Genomic DNA, 19,609 nt, shown 5'->3' with positions numbered 1-19,609 from the left:
ATGGCCAAGCGATCAAATGTACAACTTTTCAACGCTCCAAAAACATGCCCTCATTAACAGGGGAGGGACTAGGATTTTCTTGTAGTGGGGGCAGACTATGGTTAGTTGTATAGTTGAAGAACTTGAAGATAAATGATTTTAGGGAGAAGAGTTTTCTGTTTAGAAGTTGAAAAAAAGGATATTTAGGTCATTTCCAATGTCATCTACAACAAAAAATTGAAGAGGGAAGGGGCAAAAATTGGAGGGAGGTGAGGGTGTGGGGGCAAATGGGGAGAGAGGTGAAGGAGTGGGGACAAATTGGGCTTGTAAGTGTTGTAAATATAGAGGTGTGCCCCCACGGCTCATTATTAGCTCCACCCTGCTCGTTAATAAAGCTTCGCCGAGTCCATTCGGTTACAGAGTTGACTCAACCTATCGAAGTGACTCACTGACCGAGTCGGCTCAGTACACTGAGTTGACTCGCCAAACGAGTTGACTCAGTATCGAGTTGACCCAGGTCATTGAGTCAACTCAGAAACTGAGTTAACTCAACACTAACGAGTTGACTCGGTCAAACGAGTTGACTCAGTACTCGAGTTACACCCAGTGCATCGACTCAACTCAGTTCTGAGTTGACTCAGTACAGCGAGTTGACTCGGTCAAACGAGTTGACTCAGTATTCGAGTTGACCCATCCAGTAAGTCGACTCAGTGACCGAATTGACTCAGACCACCGAGTTGGCTCAGTCCACTTAGGTGCGTTTAGAATTTTGGAAGAGTTGATGTTCAAAAAACAAAAAAATGCAGTTTTTTCCATGTCGATCCCACCCCAAAATTCGCCAACAAGTTTGTAAGAGTGAAATTGGATCGATGATTTACCAGGAAGCAATCACAAAGGCTTAAACCTTGGATGTTGTTGGGATGATTAGGGTTTTCATCAGTGGACATCTCAATTCTAAGACTACTGTCATGATCAACATACCCAGCAAATTCAGGTCCTCTCTCTCTCTTTCTCTCTGTCTCTTAAATGTTCTAAAATTTTATTTTATATATTTCAATTATTTACGCCTTTGTGATTACTGTCTTTCTATATTGGATTTTCTTTGTTTGAGAGTCCATTTTTGTTTCTACTTTTGATGGAACAACTTTGTTCAGATGCTTGTCTTGCAACTATTAGGATAGTTGAGAATATGTCTTACAAATCATAAAAACAGAAATTTAGCAAATATTAAAGGACACTGATTCTTAGTTCTAGATTGAAAGGCAAACAAAAGATTTTCCCAATTCTTTGTTTCCGTTAGAAAGCAAAAAAAAATTAAAAATGTAAGCTATCAGTATTCAAACTCACATGAGAGAGTTACGGCATTTTCATAGATCTTAGCAGGGTGACTTCACATAGATGGGAGTTTTTGAGAAGTTTTTGGCAAAAAACTCTTACCAGACTGCATCAAAGAGGATGAATCGGTTAAAAGAATTACTATCGTCAAAATTTATAACATCTTGGAAGAGATGATAGAATTAATGAGGAAGAAAAGATCAGGAAATCATTCTTGAAAACAAACAAAAAAAAAAAAGAATAAAAAAATGATCGAAAATTCTCTGAATTTTATTCAAGTCATCTATAAACATCAATTACACATTTTGTTTTAGTACGTAAGCTAGACTTGAATTCATAAACTCAAATTGGTTAGTTGTTGCCGAGTTAGATGTTACAATACATGAATTCATGAACTCAAGTTGGTACGTAAGCTAGACTTGAATTCATGAACTCAAAGAGAAGTAATCGAAGAAAATATAGAGGGAAGAGATGAAAACAATGCAATATCAAAACCCTAGTTCTATAGTTTTATAGTTCTATAGTATTGATTCAATTTTACGGTGTAACAATTGATCCCTAGACCATAGATTTCATTTTCTAGATTTTTAATATCGAGACGGGATTGACTCAGTTGAGCTTCCGCAATAACAGGCAAGTTTTTTAGGATTTTATTGGTTGAGATTAGGACACTTCAGTTCTGATCTCAACCACATTTTGGACAGATTTCAGGCTAGTTTATCTTTCAATTTCAGTTTAAAAAACTTACTAAATTTTTTTAGAATTAAACCCTAATTTCAGTTCAGTCATTTGTTTCAGTTGGTCTTGATTTTTACTTGCCTCTCTCTCGCTTTGGTTCGAGTCTTCCGTGAAGATTCCCAATTGGATTATGGATTAACCAAGTAAGTAATTCGTTGGATTTAGACTAGTTTTGTTTTTATTTATAAACTTGTTTTACTCAGTTTGATAACCTTCAAAAAAGCAACCATGATCACCTTCAAGATTAGATTCTCAATTAAATAAGCTTATGCCTTTCTATCATAATTGATGCTTATTTTTAAGGTTCCCTGGATCTTCATATCTTTTTTTTTTTTTTTACATCAAATAGTTTTTCTCTGTCAATACTTTGATCCTCTGTTTGGTTTTGAGTTTTAAATAGGTACTCACCTCCCTTATAGCCTTCCAAAGTCATCCATTAACTTTCTTGCGTCCTCCAACTTTCTTCCAATTATATCAAAACCTCTATTACCTACAAGTTTGGCCCTGTTATACTCTACCTCCACCATTGAAATGGGGTGCGGATCTCTCTCTTCTTGCTAAAACTTCTTTGCGGTAGAAGTATGAATTCCTATTAGGAATTAGGAGATAATATTACCCCAAGTTCGTACATTACATAAATTTCAACTAAATTAGGACTTGTAAATTATGTAGCTATGGTTTAGGTAACTTTTCATCACTCTTAGATGAGGACACAAACAACCAAACAGTGACCTAGAAAAGACACATTGAGCATGAAGTTTAGGTCACTTTTTGTGCAATAGTTTTCCATATGTTGAATTGCTAACTAGGGTCCTTATTGCCACCTCAAAAATCAAAGTGTACTCTAGTTAATGTAATCATGTTACTGCTCAAGGGGTGGACCTAATTAGTATTCTGAACATCAAGCCATGGCTCTTTCAGTATTTCTTATATTGAACGTAATCAGGCCCAGTTTCGAGTAATTGAAGCCGATAGACAAGGTGAGGATGTGGTCCACTTGGTTTACTAGATTAACCTCCTTAGCTCAAGATTGATGATTCTGTTTCCATTTGTTTCCTAGGCCATTCTTGGTTGTGAACATAATTAACGTTTTGGAATCATTTGTGAGTTGCATTGGGAGAAATTACACGTACACATTGATCCACACAACAACTTCCCCACTGCTGCTGGCTTGGCTTCTTCTGCTGCTGGTTGTGCTAGCTATTTATGTGATGTAGTGCTGCTTCTTCTGCTGCTGGTTGTGTTAGCTGTTTATGTGATGTAGTGCTTCTTTCATCATAGAGCCATTTGTCAAACAATTACTTATAATACTACTATTTTGCAGTTTATTCCCTTGTAAAACTAATGAATGTTAAAGAAGAAGTGGATAAACTTTCTGCTATTGCAAGGTAAGTCTTTGCATATCCATGTGTTCTAACTTTTCTCCAGCTATACCCATAGTTTTTAGTGCTTATATGTATATATATGAATTATGTGTATATTTGTGCATGCACATATATGATAATTATAAGTTTTTGTTCTTAAATTCATTTGTCATGTAAGAATCCCCACAAGTCTCTCTTTCCTTAATTTTTTATTGTTATTTAGTTAATAGAATCGCATCCCTTTATCAGTATATACAAGTGAAAAGTTGGCACTTGGTAGTAATGCTGAATAAATTTTGTTCCTTCATTTAATTATATTGAAAGCCCTGTGTTAGTGTCTCATGAACATGATTTCAAGTTGCAGATACAGCTTCTTGTCTCTGAAATCTTGGGTGTAGTAAGGGATCCTCCAATATATGTTACCATTATAGTGTTATTATACCTGTCTGCTCTTACATAGTTCCATTTTTGTACTCTTATAAAAATTCTTTTTACTTACGTAGTTCTATTTTTCTATCTTATTATGGCATGGAGTGATCTTTCCTATAACAACTTCTCAGTGGGAAGTTCAGGGGCACCTAGTTGGGTTTTTCTTTAAAGGCCGCTGACCACATAAAGAATGATACCTTTGAAGGCAACTTGGGGCCCCAAATTGCCATATGTGGGAGTCTATTAGGTAATATCTGAGAAAGAATTTGTTTCTGATCATGTATTTAATGAGTCATATGTGGGGATGGCTATTGAAATAATGGTAATATACGGGCTGCAACAGAGGCCATATCGTGTTGGTATTGATAACCTTCTTGTGCTACTCATTGGTGGGATCCCAATTGCAATGCCGACTGTCATTTCTGTTACAATGGCTATTGGTTTGCGCCGTTTATCTCAACAGGTTTGAATCATGCTCATAATACTGAAATTTTATAATCTCCTAAGAAGGATTGAACCCATTTATGTTAAGTATTGTGAATTAATCTTCATCCACACTCTTTATAGGATTGCATAACAAAAAGAATGACTGCTATTGAGGAAATGGCTGGCATGGACGTGCTATGCAGTGATAAAGCAGGCACATTTACTGTTAACAAGCTCACGGTGGACAAAAATATGATCGAGGTGATACTTTTGGTCTCTCTGAATTGCTTTTACTATGAATTTCATACCCTCACATTTCAGTAGATAGCTTTGCATATGGAATTAAATCTTTAGGGCATGTTTGGTGACAATTTCATTGCACGAAGAAGGTATAGCCCCGATCAAGATTGTTTCTTGAGTTCACTAGACAAGCTTTCTTTCAGAAAAATGTTTACATGCATAATTGCATTAGAACTTATGTTGCAAGAAATTATTATGTTGCCATAGGTTTTCGCAAAAGGTGCTGACAAGGATATGGTTGTATTGATGCTATTGATACTGCCATTGTCTTGATGTTGGGAGATCCTAAAGAGGTATTGGATTTAATTTATTGAACATCATCAAGCAATATGTATTTGTAGATTTTTTATTTTTTATTTCATTTTTTAACAAATTTTGTTAATGCTGAAAGATCATTGTCCAACATTCTTGTCGACTCATTTGCTTATGTTTGAACCCAACTTCTATCGTATTTTACTTTTATCCTTCTATGCATTCTAATTTGTGCATAATACATAATCCTTCTGTTAGACTTGCTCCATATTTGTCCATCTCCACAGAACTACATGGACCTCTTTGTCATCTTTAATGCTTGGATAGAATTTTGTACGTTTATTTATTTATTTCTGATTGGTAAGCTTGTTTTTAATGAGATTAGTAACTCAGTGATAGTGGGAATTGTACCCAGGTCTACGGTGTCATCATCCATAGACTTTACCAAGTAAGCCATCTGGCAAAGTCTATGGGTGGTTTTATTGTGACCATTTAAAAGTGCAATTCAAACCAAGCATTTGAGTTTGATTTCATTAATTCTGTATAATTCATTTGTATCAGTAAAGTCTTCAATAAAAGCGAGCGTGCGATTTCACTTGAGGCTTATGCACTTATTGTTCTAACTCCAGACCAAGATAAAGAAGCCAGTTCAAAGCTATTGCCGATCAATTTTAGCGGACTATCGAAAGTGAGCAGCTTTCATCATTATACCATGAAAGTGCAGTTTTTGTGTTTGTAAAGGTGACAAAGATTTGTTAGATGACTGGGATAACTTGAGAATAGGTGAACTTGGTCACATAGATTTGTTAGAATCGGACTACCTGCCAAGATAGATATATTTTTCTCTCTCTTTCCCCATTTGTCATTGGGAGAAGGGTCACTTGGCTTGCTAACTAGCCTTCTTGTCAAGTTCTCATCCTGTTGTTCCTCTGCAGGTGGATGAGGTGAAGGGGGACGATGTGGTTTATGTGGTAAAAAATTCTGCTACACTTGCTGGGTCAATGTTCACTATGCTTGTCTCCCAAATTCACATTGATTTGCCAACCCTGACTGACAAATAACATACACCAAGGGACCTCAACTCTTGCTGACCTCAATATTTTGGGGTCATTGTTCACTATGCATGTTTTTCGTCACAAATAACATATTTGATGAGCAAATATTGCTGACCCCAATATTTTTTGGACGAGGCATGGATGATGGTGATGATTAATTGAGGGGAGCAAACAAAAGTCAAGAAGGTTATAAATTGAAATTTAGGATTGTACTTTTTTTTCTTTGTCTCTAGTATACATGCAGCTAGATTTCAATATGAACAAAGTTCTACAGCCAGAGGATTGGGATGAAGTAGAATTCATTCTGGATCCCGACGATAAGAAACCCGAGGTACATAATTGTTCATATGTTAATTGTCCTCTTTTTCTTCTTTCTACTATTTGAGACTCTCTGCTGTTATTTTTTCCTAGTTGTGTTACACCTCACAATGTAATTCCTCACATATATGAGCAGGGATACAATGATATTACAAAGGAGATTACAGATCCTGAAATCAAGAAGGCAGGTAAATGATCTATTTACAACTTTTATTTTGACAGATTTCAAAGATGATCCAGATTTATATGTATTCCCCAACTTGAAGTATGTTGCAATTGAGTTGTGGTAGGTAATAATTTCTTGTAACATGCTTTCTTATTAATGGTACTTGGAATAACTCAGCTGCAATTTCAGGCATTTGAAGGTACTACTTTAAACTACCATTTGGTTAGGTAATTTGAAGGTTGATGCAACTGTTACAATGAATCCTGTATTAACCAATTTGGGAACCCAACCTGCACAAATCCAACCATTTCAGTTTGCTGGATGTAGGTAGATTAAAGAATCTCCTAATAAAGGCTAAAAACTAGGAAGCAGCAATGGGCAGATTAAAGAGTGAAGTATGTTTTCTAGAGTAATTTTGTCTTAATTTTCTCTCAAAATTCCATTTGGTTTTGTTTTAGACCATAAACACAAAAGTTTTCGAGTGTGATATAGACATATTATGTTGTTTATTTTATTGAGTATCTTTGCTTATATGTTAGTATTAGTTTTGCTTGGTGTCATAAAGTTATATTTTTGTTCAAAAATAGATATGAACTTATTAAGATTTTGCTTCTATTCTACTTCTTATTAACATTAGGAGTGGTGTGAAAAACAAATCGAATTTGTTCTTCTTTATGGCAAGCCAAGAATTAATAAAGCTATGAAAGCAGGTAGAGCACGCCACGCTAAACTTGAAGAAGAGGTAATCTGTCGACTCTATATGAAATTTAATTTAATTTATGATTAACTTTAATCTAACCATTCTCTAATCAAATAAAGAATTAATATCAAAACATTTCAGTTAAAAGCAATACTCAAGAAATTTTGTTTCATATGAAAACAAAAACTAGAATTGACTAGTTTTCTGCCTTAAATTCTTTCTTTAGTTTTGTTTATACAAGTATGTCCCACGAAGTCCGTCCAAAGAATTTCACAAATTTTGTAGACTTATTGAAGTAACCACAAGTTATTGATCTTTATATATTCTAAAGCTTTCTTAATTATTAGCATTCCTACATTTACAACATAATTTTACATATTTTCTTACTAAAATAAGATTTGTTTATGTCGAGTAGCGTAGTTTTGCTCTTTTTGTTATGTTGTTGGCTTTGTCTCAGATTTTCCGTGGAAGTTACTTTTATACTTTATAATTGCTCCTCTAAGTCTCTTTGTAAGCTATCCAATTCAATCAAACTATTTCTTAAAAATGTTCATATCCAATGTTAATAAAAGGGTCAATGTCCAAGTTACATGATTTCAAAACACTTTCTGAAATTGTATCATTTGAATAAGTAGGTTGTGAAGAAAGTAAAAGTTCATAGCACATCAGTTGAAGATGTTTGGGCTGCAAAGTTCGTGACTTTAATTCTTGCCCATAATCTGATTCTAGAATCAGATGTTATGTTTGGTTCGATAGTGATGCTCCCATGATCAGAATTATAAAACGGCTGTAACTAGAAAACTCCTTAGGACCCGTTTCTTGTGATTTTGTAATCTGTTTCTTGTGCTATTGTGAGATTTTTTCGTTAGGTATATAATATTTTGTATCACAACTATGGAAACAAGGTATATAATATTTGGAACTAAATTGAATTCGAGAACCAACTACTACTTGAACTGCTAACCGATGCTGCTAATGAACCTTTATACACAATCGTGTGCACACAAATAGACAGGTGACACATGCTCCCCCCTCCCCACCCACACACACACACGTGCACGCATTTACTCTTTTTTTCAGTAAGTCATGCAAATTCATGTAAATGCTACCAATTGAATTTTAAGAATCAAGACTTGAACAATCCATGCTGAACATTACTGCATCAATGGCAAGAAGCACCATAAGGTGAAAACAAAGCATTTTCCAACATGTGATCATTGTAATGAATTTATCTTCATTTTGCATGTGCAGACCCTTGAAGATTTACTGGAGAGCTTCAGAACTACATGTTGTACACTACCTCTGGCTCACAACGAGCTTATGTTGAGATGATAAATTTGATAAACCAATCAAATGGACTTAACCAAACAATCTATCACATTCATTTGGATGTCAACCCCTGAATATGGTTACGAGGGGCCAATTGGATTGTTGTAAGGAACCTTGAGGCTGGGTTGTTTCAAAACATTTTGAGTTATTTACCTTAAATCACTGAACTTTAATTTTTATTCATAAATAAATGTTGAAATCTGTTTTTAAGTGTTTAAAATGAAAGTTTACAAAGATGATGATGGAAAGAAGGGAAAATTGGGTGGCCTACAGAGTTGGAAAATGGGCAGAAAAATAATTTTTTTAATGATCCATTTTTTATTTTTTTTATAAATTTAGAAAAATAAATTTTTTTATATTATAAATCCAGAAAAACGATTGTCTAAGACTGTCGTTTTTTCCGACGGTGTAAAACTGTTTTTTCCCGACTTTTATCAACAGTCTCATTTTAACTGCGACTCCTTTTAAAACGACTGTCCAAGATAGTCGGTTATTGCGCATTATGACGTAGTGCTAGGGTATGGGTTTAAGTGACAATTTTTCTCCATTTGTTCTCTTTTTGTTATTTAGGTTGGAATTTTTTTCCCTAGTGATAGTCCTATAAAGGGGTATTTGGATTGTTATTTAGTGTTAACTTTGTGACTTATATGTCATCTTTTACAATTTTTTCGAATGGTCTCACAGAGAGAATTGGGTGTTACCTGGGATGTGGATTTGTATGGAGAGTCGCTCAAAATTGGAAGCGGAAAAGAGAGGTAAACTCCCCCTATGGACCTTTGAACTTGTCTTTTAGCAATATCAATTTCACTATAATTTTCAAAATTGCAGCCCAATAACTCTAGGGAAAAAACATTATAGCTTGATATTCTTAATGCTGAAACTTTGGAAACTCTTAATAATGACTCTTTGTTGAGTGTTTTATATGATTTGAGATTTTACTTTCATAAATTAAGTTCTATTGAAGAGGGTAAGTGTTTCTATTTACAAAATGTGGGTTTGTGTTGTTTTAAACAGTCTATCAAGGCGGATGTCTTGTCCACTTTAGGATAAAATGTTATGTAGGCTTTTTCTCTAATTTATGTGGTGCTCATGCACTGTTTGTTCTTTCCACACTCGGTGTGATTGAGAGAATGCCCACAAAAAATGGTTATTTCTCAACTTCTTGGACTAATAGGACAACACATACTAATAATTGTTTTCCATCTCACATCAACCCAAATTTAAAATTTCCAAGCATGCATACTGATTTAATTTTGGTCACTAATTCTAAATCAGTTTTAGGAGGTAACATGAGAAACTTCAAAGTTTCAATAAAAGCTAAAAATTGAAGGAATGGCACCAAGTCAAAAGTGAGCTGAAACGACATTGAAATTGCGCTAAAAACGATAGAACTAAGCCATGGTTAATTGAGACTGTTTATAGCTGTCATTATTAGCTTGACGACGGCAGATTTAGGCAACATTTGGTCGGATATCATCGGCCCATTTTAGCGGTCGTTGTCATGATGGATCTCAACCATCTAAAGACAATTATGCATGAAAACTGTCGGATCAACTCTCAAAACTCTGTTTAACTCTACTCTCAAACTCACGATCTGTTTAGCCCTACTCTCAAACCCGTGAAACTCTTGGGTCGATTTGTGCGCCTCTCACTCTTACTCACCCCTCTCCCTCTCTTCACTCGCCCCTCTCCTTCCATTAAACCCTAAAAGCTCAAGCTTGAGCTCGCAGAAACGCTTCTATTGGTTGGTACGAACCAGATTGAAGCCCTTACAAGACCTTTTTGTTTCTCAATCATTTGTTGGGCCGAAGAAACTTGCATCTCTACTGGATTCGAAGTCTCAAACGCTTAATTTTTTAATCAAATATCCTTCTGATTATCTGCAAATTCACCTTTAGGTGAGTCGATTGAAACTTGTCTCTTTTATTTAATTCTAATTTCTTTTTTGGTGAGATTTTTTTGTAAGAATTGAGGACTCTTTGGGATTTAGATCTCTTTTGGTTGTCAGAATTGACAATTTTTTCCCTGATTGGTTGCTTTTGTAAGAATCCAGGACGTTGCTTTTAGGGTTTAGTTATTATTCTCTCTTGATTGATTAACCTAAAACATAAAAAATGAAATAAAATTGGAATTTGAGAGATTTGGCTCTTTCTCTATTTCAATTTTTTCTAGAGCCATAAACTTCTGTTAATTGAAGTGTGTTGATGTCTATAACAATGAACATGTTCTGTATTGGTTTGAGATGAAATTCCTCAAGAAAATATCTCTATGTTTGGTTCTAACATATGGATCATGAAGAAAATGGTGTTTGGTTGGCTTGGATGGGCAATTGCAAATTTGATACATGCTAGACTCTATGATTAAGAACATAAACCCTGAATAGAAAAGATCTTATTCAATTGGATTTCAAAATTCTAAGAATGAGAAATAGCATAATTTGAAAAAACACGATTGGGAATTAGATTGCATAATTAATTATTGGTCCCTTTACTCCAAATTTATAAAATTTGGGATCTTGTTTTGATATTCAGAAATTTCAAAAGTTTTAGAAGTAATCTAGTAGGAAGAAATCAATTTATACTAGAAAAACTCTAGTCTAACCATATCATTTTTGGGTGCATCAATGACACTTAGATCCAGTGGTTCCATTTAACAAACCAAAAGCAAAGAAAAATTATTAATGATAAGAGAGGCTCTTCAAGGGGAATTAAGAGAATTAGAAGGAGTATTTGGAGCAATTGAGAAATACTAGTAACAACTAGACTAGTAACTATAGGGGAAATGCATTTCTTAGAGGGGAACGGAGAGAGTTATTATAACTAAATAGCGGCATTGAAGTTATTTATTATTATTTTTTTTTAACTTTGGTTGGGGCATAGAGAAAGTGGCACTGGAATTGTCATCATCACTAAACACTTTGGTCAAGCAACTATAGGTCCTTCAAAAGGACTTTGTATGTCTGGCTTAAGCTAGCTTAGGGAGTTATGGTGACATACTTTTAGTTTGGGAGGTTTAATCGCTATTTATGGCTTCAATTGCTGCATTATAATATGTATTTTACTGTAGAAAATCGTGTGTGAAACACTGACAACTATGAAAGAACAAAAGGGATTGAAATCAGAAATATTGAGAGAACGGCACAAAATTTATATGGTTTTACAAGATTGCCTACGTCCATTGATGAAGATTATGTCATTTCACTTTTACTTTGAAAATTCGGGTTACAATCACTCAATCTCTCTTCCTCTCTGAAGAACATAAATTGCATCATAGAAATCTTAAATGAGTTTGCTATAAATGAATATGTAAATTGTACAAAGATGAAATGACCCTAGGGTAAATAGTCACGAAATTTCTTCTTAATGTATAACTCAACTTAACTTAGGTTAGGTTGAGCTCAATTTGAGGGTTCAAACCCAACACAACCCAAACCCGAGGCTATATAAAATTATATAAGTATTTTATATAAAGTACATATTTTTATTTATTTTTATTTATTGTTTTTGTTTAAGATATATATATATATATATATATATATTGTTAATTAACACAAAATTTTGCTTGTTCAGCTAGCTCAACCACCCAACCTACCCAAAACTACCTAACTCGGACTAACCTGAGTTAACAAGCTCAAGCTTGGGTTATAAAAAAATTAGCTAGAAATTCCATCTTGGCCTCTCTTTTTGCGACCCATAGGTTCGGGTCCTAATGCCTTAAAATTCCAATTACTTTGATTATTATTTCGTTTGATCCTAGTTCTGTTTCATATATCAATTCATGTAGAGGTACATTATGTTGTTTTTAGTGTAATTTAATAATAAAATATGACAAATTGAATATGGCCCTTGGATGTGAGGTTAATTTGTTTTTTATTTCCTATATTGGCTTGCCTCTTGGAACATCTTATTGAAGAAAAGTGATTTGAGGTCCATTCATTGAGAAAGTGAGTACAAAAATTGTATTTAGTTTTAGCTTTGTCAAACTGATATGGACTCATTACAATTACATGAATGGAATAATTGAAATGTGCATAACCGTAAGTTTGTATCATGAATAGTTTTAATTTGGGCTTGTTTGTATTTCTGGTTGCTCTGTTTTCTTGTTTGGTTTTCTGTCAACTAATTCTGAAATCAATTAGTAGTTAAAGAACAGTGTAATAAACCATTGAAGTAACAAAATAAAGATGTTGACATGGGTGTTGGAACAAACTACGATTACACTAACACCAAACTATATACAAAGAAATGAACTAGAGACTATTTGAAGTAATAAAATAAAGATGTTGACCTGATGATGTTATAAGGTCTTTCATATATGTTGGCTAGAGAATATTTAATGTCTAATTAAGTAACAATTTATGTGTAGGTCACAGTAACTGGTGCAAACAATGAGGCCGAGGTAGCAAAAATTGCACGCTCAGCGGCATCTTCTTCACTTGCCAAGGTATGAGCTTCGTTACCATTTTATCATTGCAATCAGCATATTGTTTCCACTTTGTTTTGAAATGTTATCTTAGGCTGCAGTATATGGAAGAGATCCAAATTGGGGATGCATTGCTTGCACTGCGGGCTATGCAGGGAGCCCATTTCACCCAAACAAGCATTGCTTGCGCTGCAGGCTATGTAGGGATCCCATTTCACCCAAACTAGCTTCATATATCTCTTGGAGATATTCTGCTCATGGATCCATGAGTGCTACCCTGCACTATTTTCTGTTGGCCTTGCTTATCGTATTCACAATGATTGTTTATTATTTTGTACAATGAGTTGTTGTTTTTTGTGGTCAAAATGGTTGTTTTAATGCTTCAATTGATTGTGCCTATGAGGATTTAATCAACCTCAGTTCCAGAAGCAACACTAGGAACTTGGCTCTTCTATATCTCTCTTTTACATTATCATCCTCCTTTATTCTAGTACTGTTCCTTATTCTAAATGTGTAGAGATATTCTCAGGGCTGCAGCCAGTGCTTATCTCAGGAAGGTTGAAGAAATGCATGGTATTGTCAAAATCGACATATCTGTTGGTAAGCTTTTGAGACAATATTGCATGCATAAAGCAGATTCATCTCAAGAATAACCCAACATATTTAGTTCAATAATTCTAACCCCTTCGTGTGTTGAAATCATAAATGAATTTCTAGGATGTGTTAAGTCCATATATTCTAGGACATCTTTATATATTTCTGTATATTGTATACAAATTTTAGAACATCACAACATTCTTTCATTTGCATGTTCACTATGTCATATTGCATTTTTACAAAATAGTTCCTTTATAATTGCATATTTTGACAACAGTTTGATCTATGTTATTTACTGAAAATGTGGATTGCAGGGACCAAGGAAGAAGATTCTATTTGCAGTCTAGCCTAATTCGAGCTGGCGACCATAGCAAGTATAACAAGGGAGTGATATATACTCAACAGGTTAACTAAAACAATTTTTATGTCATGGGGACATCTAACAATCCTGTACATCAAACAAATTTTCCGTATGAGGTTAGCAAACGAATGATGAAGCTCTTCCCCTCAACTGTATGGATATTGAAACAATTTTGATTAGTAGAGATTGTTGAATACCTACAGATCTCTCTCTCTCTCTCTCTCACACACACACACACACACTCTCACTGCATTCCTAGTATTGTAGCACCAAATGTATAATTAGTATTGTAGCAACTGCATACTACTACTGGCATCTGTTAACTTTCTGAAGGTTTTTCTTCTTCTTGGGAGTCTGGGCAACAAGTTAATTCAAGGATGTTTGATAAATAAATGTTTTAAACAGTACAGATAGTGGAAAGAGAATAAATCAGTTAAATCAGGTTTAAACAATACAAAATAGATCCTATTATGTGCTACAGCATATAGACTGCCCATGGGAACTTGGACTTGTGAATTGGAGAGGAGGGCATTATAATTTTTTTTATTAAATTATAAATCCAGAAAAATAATTTTTGTTTATTATAACCCAGAAAAAATGACTGTCCAAAACTGTCGGTTTTCCCGACTGTCTAAAACCATTACTGGGCAGTCGCAAATTAAACATGACTCCTTTTAAAATGATGTTCTTTCCGACAGCAAGGGCAGTCGTTATTTTCAAAAACGACTGTCATGGACAATCGTTCATTGTGCATTATGACATAGTGAGTGTTGTCTTGCTGATGATTATTATTATTATGCCATGCCAAGATGCTTAAGAGACACCTCTTCAACATCAGTATGGAAAGAGCCAATGGAGATGATTTTGGGCTATAAGTATTTGGCTTGAGTTGAAGCATGTTGTTAGGAAAATGTTGTGTTAAAGGCAGTCTGATGATTATGAGGTCCTCCTCCTTTCATGCAATTATCTATGGCGATAACCCATTCAGTTACTAAGCACCACTTTGGCTTCACCTCTTTTTAACTTGCTTGGAATAATATATATCTCTCCTATCTTCTTAATTAGTTCTTCTTCTTGACATCCCAAATCCTCAAACAACACATAAAATCTAATGGATGAAATTTATATTATTTTAATATCACATATCTCGAGGATGTTTTATCCCAAGAATAAATATCAACCATTGGATTTTTGTGTTTAGGTTTTTTTAATTTCCCATTACAAATTACGAGAAATTTGGGATGAAAAAGTACCAATTTCATTCCCATATAGTCAAAGATGGGAAAGTTAGGCGTCTTAAGTTTGAATGTTGAAGTGAAAGGACGCAACAAACTCCTTAATTCAAAAAAGAGAAAAATAATAATAATAATAATACATACAAAGCTAAAATAATAGATTTAATCTTCATGTATGTGACACCCTATTTGCAGCACCGGTTTAATCTTCAGTAAAAGAAGAATAATAGTCATGCTGGAGTGACCTTATGATTGAATCTCACATCGCACATCTTGACATGAAAGTGGATAGGAACTATAGATGCTTATTCATGCACATCTTGACATGAAAGTGGATAGGAACTATAGATGCTTATTCATTCGTATCTTGAGAAAATCAGCTATGGTTCCCATACACTTTCACGTCAGGGTGTGCCATGTGAGGTCCAATCTTGAGGTCACTTCAGCCTTATTCTTTACAATTATATTGTTCAATTTATTCCTTATACTCTATTAAACAACTAAGTATGTGGTTGCCTCAAAATGTGCTGCATTTCAGAATAGGATTACGTTAGATTGTTTTTTTTTCTCAACAAGAATATCGCCGATCCTCTTGTTCAAATACTCCAGAGGTATTTATCCCTCTCTTTTTCAATTACAACTAATTGTACTATTTTTAATTAAAATTTTGTATGATTATTACGAATTGCCGAGAAATATAAATCAAAATTGAAATGGTATTATGGTTCCAATTTAGAGGAGCGGAACCAAAGTAACTGGTATTTTCTGCAGCTCTTGGCATCACCTTGAGAGTATTTCCCATATGTGGTATGATTTACATCAAAGTTCTTTTTTCCATTCAAGAATATGATTGATTATATTATTTCATTCTTATGGGTTTTGAAGATCAGACAAACATATGGTATTAAATTTTCATTTGTTTTACATTTGGTCCTACTGTCCATAATATGTCCTTAAGCATCCAGTATAATTCATTAGAAAAAACAGAGAGGATGGTCTGTGTATCACAATACTCACCGAGTAAATAGTAGTGAACTTTTATTAAAACAACAATAAGATTAGTTATGGTTTATGGAACTGAATGTTGTGCAATTGAGAAACAAGAAGTTCATAGAATAAGCATCACTAAGAAAAATAAAAATAAAAAATGAGCACATTTACAAAAATCAGTTTGTTTGGAAATTTATCTGCAAAAATTGATGTAATGGGTGAATTGCAGGGTTTTTCGTTGAGAACATTTTGTTTAATGTTATTTTCAGATTTTTGGCTTGTAGATTTGCCATTAGTTTCCTTTTCTTATGTGCAAATTGAGTTGTTTAAAGTCACCGAAGAGGGGAAGCCTCTATAAATATGATGTGACAACTTTATTTTATGACATAGATTGAATAAAATTTCCTTGATTACTTGCTTGATCCTTCCAGAGGTGAAATTCTTCCATTATGTTTGTGAGGTGAGACTCCATACAAGTAGAAACTTAAGTGGTGTAACTCTATTTAAAATTCTACCATTGTCCTTTTTGTATTTTCATGGTTATCCGTTATAACAACTCTAGGAACATGGTAAATTTTCCTTCATATGTTTGACAGTGTTGCTCCTCAAAAAAGAATCTGAGCCGTCTGCAGCATTGTGGATAACAATTGTATGTCTTATGAAGTTGAGGAATAACATAAACAAAAAAGATAGTGGCGAAATTCCGACCTCCTCTAAATTATGTAGTATTAGTTCTCCTGAAGTAGGAAATAATCAAACCTAAGAGATGTTGATGGAGAAATTTGAAATCAACAGATAAGGCAAAGATCAACTAAATAAATAGGCCTAATGAGAAGAAGAAGAAGAGAGAGAGAGAGAGAGAGAGAGAGAGGGAGAGATAGGAAAGAATCAAACCTAAGAGATGTTGATGGAGAAATTTGAAATTAACAGATAAGACAAAGATCAACTAAATAAATAGGCTTGATGAGAAGAAAAAAAAAAAAAGAGGGATAAATCTTCTAGATCAACATTATCAAGACAGACAAGACTCAAGATAATGTCCTAGTAAGGTAGCCTAGTTCTCATAATTTGAATGCTCTATTCAAGTTTTTCTGAAAAACTTTTGGCAGCAAATAATGCAACGAATTTAGAAACATAATACATAAATTAAGGCATAAACACTCATACTAGTTGGGTTGTGAAACCTGCACCAATATAATTTTTTTAACTACCCCAAAAGATGAATTCACTACTTGGAAAATTGAAAAGTCTTCATTCAGGGAAAATTTAGTCATATAGGAAGTTGTGTTGGAATAGTGTAGAGAAAGGCATGTGTTGACAAATAAAGTGAATATTTAGGCTTAGACCTACAGCTCAGTTGGTTTGACACATTGCAGAGCACTTAGAGGTTGTGGGTTCAAGTCCAGCACTCCAGCTTATCCATTCGAAAAAAAGAAGTGAATATTATCATATAGAATTAGGATCACCCGCCAGAAAACTTTTGGTTTGCAACTTCAACATCATTGTTAATGCCCTCAACTTTGAATGTCATCACTTGATGACCCATATTCTTGATTCAATAGAACATAAGCCAGAAAAAAAAGGCTTGCAAATATCTTGTGGATACAGATTTTTATCCTTGCTCTTACACTTCCCTTTACTCTGGAAAGACATTCATGCACTAAAAATCATTTTTTACATTGGATGCTTTGGTGTTTTGTGGCAGGTGTGGCATGGCATTCGATGTAAGAAGGTCTGAACCATGGGTGGGCATCAAACAAGAATTGGTGTTTTGGCATGGAGTTCACGCATAGTCTTCTGAAAATAGAGACCTTAGCATACTTCAACATGATCTTTGTGTCTCAAATGACTATGCTTGCCAACTTGTGGGTCATAAATCTGAGGTATAACCTTTTGAAATTTGTTTATGTGTACAATCTTGACTGTGTATAGCTTGGGCTATTGATTGTTACTATAGCCATGACTTAATTCTTTTAAGAACTTTCTAGTTAAAACAGTACTAGCACACAACATACACACACTATTCACACTTGATACGTTGATTGATGGGCAGTTGAGAATTAAATTCTAGCCATTAACAAATGAGATCACCTTCTAGGCTTTGAAGGTGTTGAGAAGAATAGTGTAATAAAAGCTATTATTCTTCTACTAGATGACACAATTACAGTTAGTGATGGAAGATGCTCAAGTTAAATTAGAATTGAACCACAACAATCTGAAATGTCTCAGTTCAGCAATGCAAGCTATGGAAATCAAATATAAAGTAATTTATTCAACTTGTGGAAAAAAAAGCATTATGGGGTTTTTATGGAGTCGCTATGCCTGGGAAACATCCTCATTATACACTTATTAAGTATAAAGCTTTTGACAATTAGTATATTAAAGTTCAAGACTATTATATAACTAGCTTTAAACTCAAGCTTCATTTTTAAGATTTATTGGTGCATGCTAAACAAGTAGTCCTGCTATAGTTAATAGAAAAACTTTGCTCCACCTTTTATTTTTTTCTTTTTATTTGTAATATTTTCCTGCTAACTAACAATGTGTTACATATTTAGATATGTGACATCGAGAAGACAAGAACATAGTTTCCAATATACAGAAAAGTCTCTTTGTACACCATTTTTAGCTTGAGAATTCACTCGACCACTTTCATCTCATATTGTGTGAGAGAAGATAATAAACCACCCTCTCGCCAACTCCCTAATATGGTCTAGTAGATGCAATAAGCTGTATGGACTGGTGTGCTATACTTTGCCATACAATTGAATTTGTTCTTTTAGTACCTGGATTGTTTTCCAGCAATTATTCCTCTACCTAATCCTATTTCGAACACCTTTCCTATCCATTTTGTATCAAAAAATTTATTAGAAATAATTTGTTTTATAATATTTTTTCATAACTAGTAATCTAAAATCCAAATACAGAACCAACGTTAGATATTTCACATTGTATTTGGCATAGTGGTGCAATGGCAACGGTGGTGATGATGATGGTGGTGGTTGATCTAGTGATGATGATGGATACTTTTTTGATTTAGTGTTTTAAAAACTGGATTTGTCTGATTACTTGTGCAGAGGCCGTGGATCCATCAATAAACTTCATATTATCAGCCACTCACTCAGGTCTAGTGAAGGGAGACTGCACCAACTTTGAAATTGAACCTTCATTTGACGTTGAAGCATCCGAGCTTTTATCCTGGTGTGAAATACACCACTGTGGATGAATACCTTAATCAAATTGTCCAAGATATAAGGATTAATCTCTGTTTAGATGCTCTTGTTTACTACTAATGAATAAATAAGAAGTATTCATTTTAGGATGTGTTAAGAGAGATTGAATGGGATTGTTTTATATTCATTGTTTCAAATACATTTATAAAGCATGCATGTATAAAGTCCTTAATTAAATATGTGTAAAGTTTATGAACCTATATTTATTTCAATAAATGCGTCTAAATATCTATAAATATTTCATGTTCCTCTTGATCTCAGAAATTGTGTATTCAGGTGTGCAGATAAAATAGAATAATTGTTAAATAAAAAAAATAAAAACAAAAAAGAACTTTAGACAACGGTTTTACAAACTAAAAGTCAATGGTTTATACATCGGG

At 34.1% G+C, this 19,609-nt stretch overlaps 2 protein-coding genes across 26 annotated transcripts; both read left to right on the top strand.

The window, feature by feature from the left end:
- Positions 1 to 749: 749 nt before the first annotated feature.
- On the top strand, positions 750 to 13,973 carry LOC147392500 (arginine biosynthesis bifunctional protein ArgJ, chloroplastic-like). Of its 25 annotated transcripts, XM_086459620.1 has the most exons (16): positions 750 to 973; positions 2,113 to 2,195; positions 2,974 to 3,032; positions 3,113 to 3,289; positions 3,377 to 4,092; positions 4,189 to 4,308; positions 4,413 to 4,532; positions 4,779 to 4,864; positions 5,453 to 5,511; positions 5,759 to 5,794; positions 6,112 to 6,209; positions 6,333 to 6,384; positions 9,076 to 9,146; positions 12,757 to 12,834; positions 12,908 to 13,013; positions 13,725 to 13,973. In XM_086459620.1, the coding sequence occupies exons 11-16, from the start codon at positions 6,117 to 6,119 to the stop codon at positions 13,760 to 13,762; spliced, it is 438 nt and encodes a 145-aa protein (XP_086315746.1). In that variant the 5' UTR covers positions 750 to 973; positions 2,113 to 2,195; positions 2,974 to 3,032; positions 3,113 to 3,289; positions 3,377 to 4,092; positions 4,189 to 4,308; positions 4,413 to 4,532; positions 4,779 to 4,864; positions 5,453 to 5,511; positions 5,759 to 5,794; positions 6,112 to 6,116; the 3' UTR covers positions 13,763 to 13,973. The 25 variants fall into 25 exon arrangements, with proteins under 25 accessions (XP_086315746.1, XP_086315754.1, XP_086315747.1 ...); XM_086459628.1 differs by lacking the exons at positions 5,453 to 5,511; positions 5,759 to 5,794 and adding an exon at positions 6,540 to 6,561; XM_086459621.1 differs by lacking the exon at positions 5,453 to 5,511.
- LOC147392501 (plasma membrane ATPase 2-like) lies at positions 4,165 to 5,884 on the top strand. The gene is made up of 5 exons (XM_086459189.1): positions 4,165 to 4,308; positions 4,413 to 4,532; positions 4,626 to 4,660; positions 5,385 to 5,511; positions 5,759 to 5,884. Exons 1-5 carry the CDS (start codon positions 4,165 to 4,167, stop codon positions 5,882 to 5,884), a joined length of 552 nt encoding a protein of 183 aa, XP_086315315.1.
- Positions 13,974 to 19,609: the final 5,636 nt, after the last annotated feature.

The sequence above is a fragment of the Akebia trifoliata genome, chromosome 11, assembly GCF_017979445.1.
Source record: "Akebia trifoliata isolate Shusen 1 chromosome 11, ASM1797944v1, whole genome shotgun sequence".
NCBI lineage: Eukaryota > Viridiplantae > Streptophyta > Magnoliopsida > Ranunculales > Lardizabalaceae > Akebia > Akebia trifoliata.
Note: the sequence above shows the minus strand (reverse complement) of the source record. Positions and strands in the feature narration are given on the sequence as shown.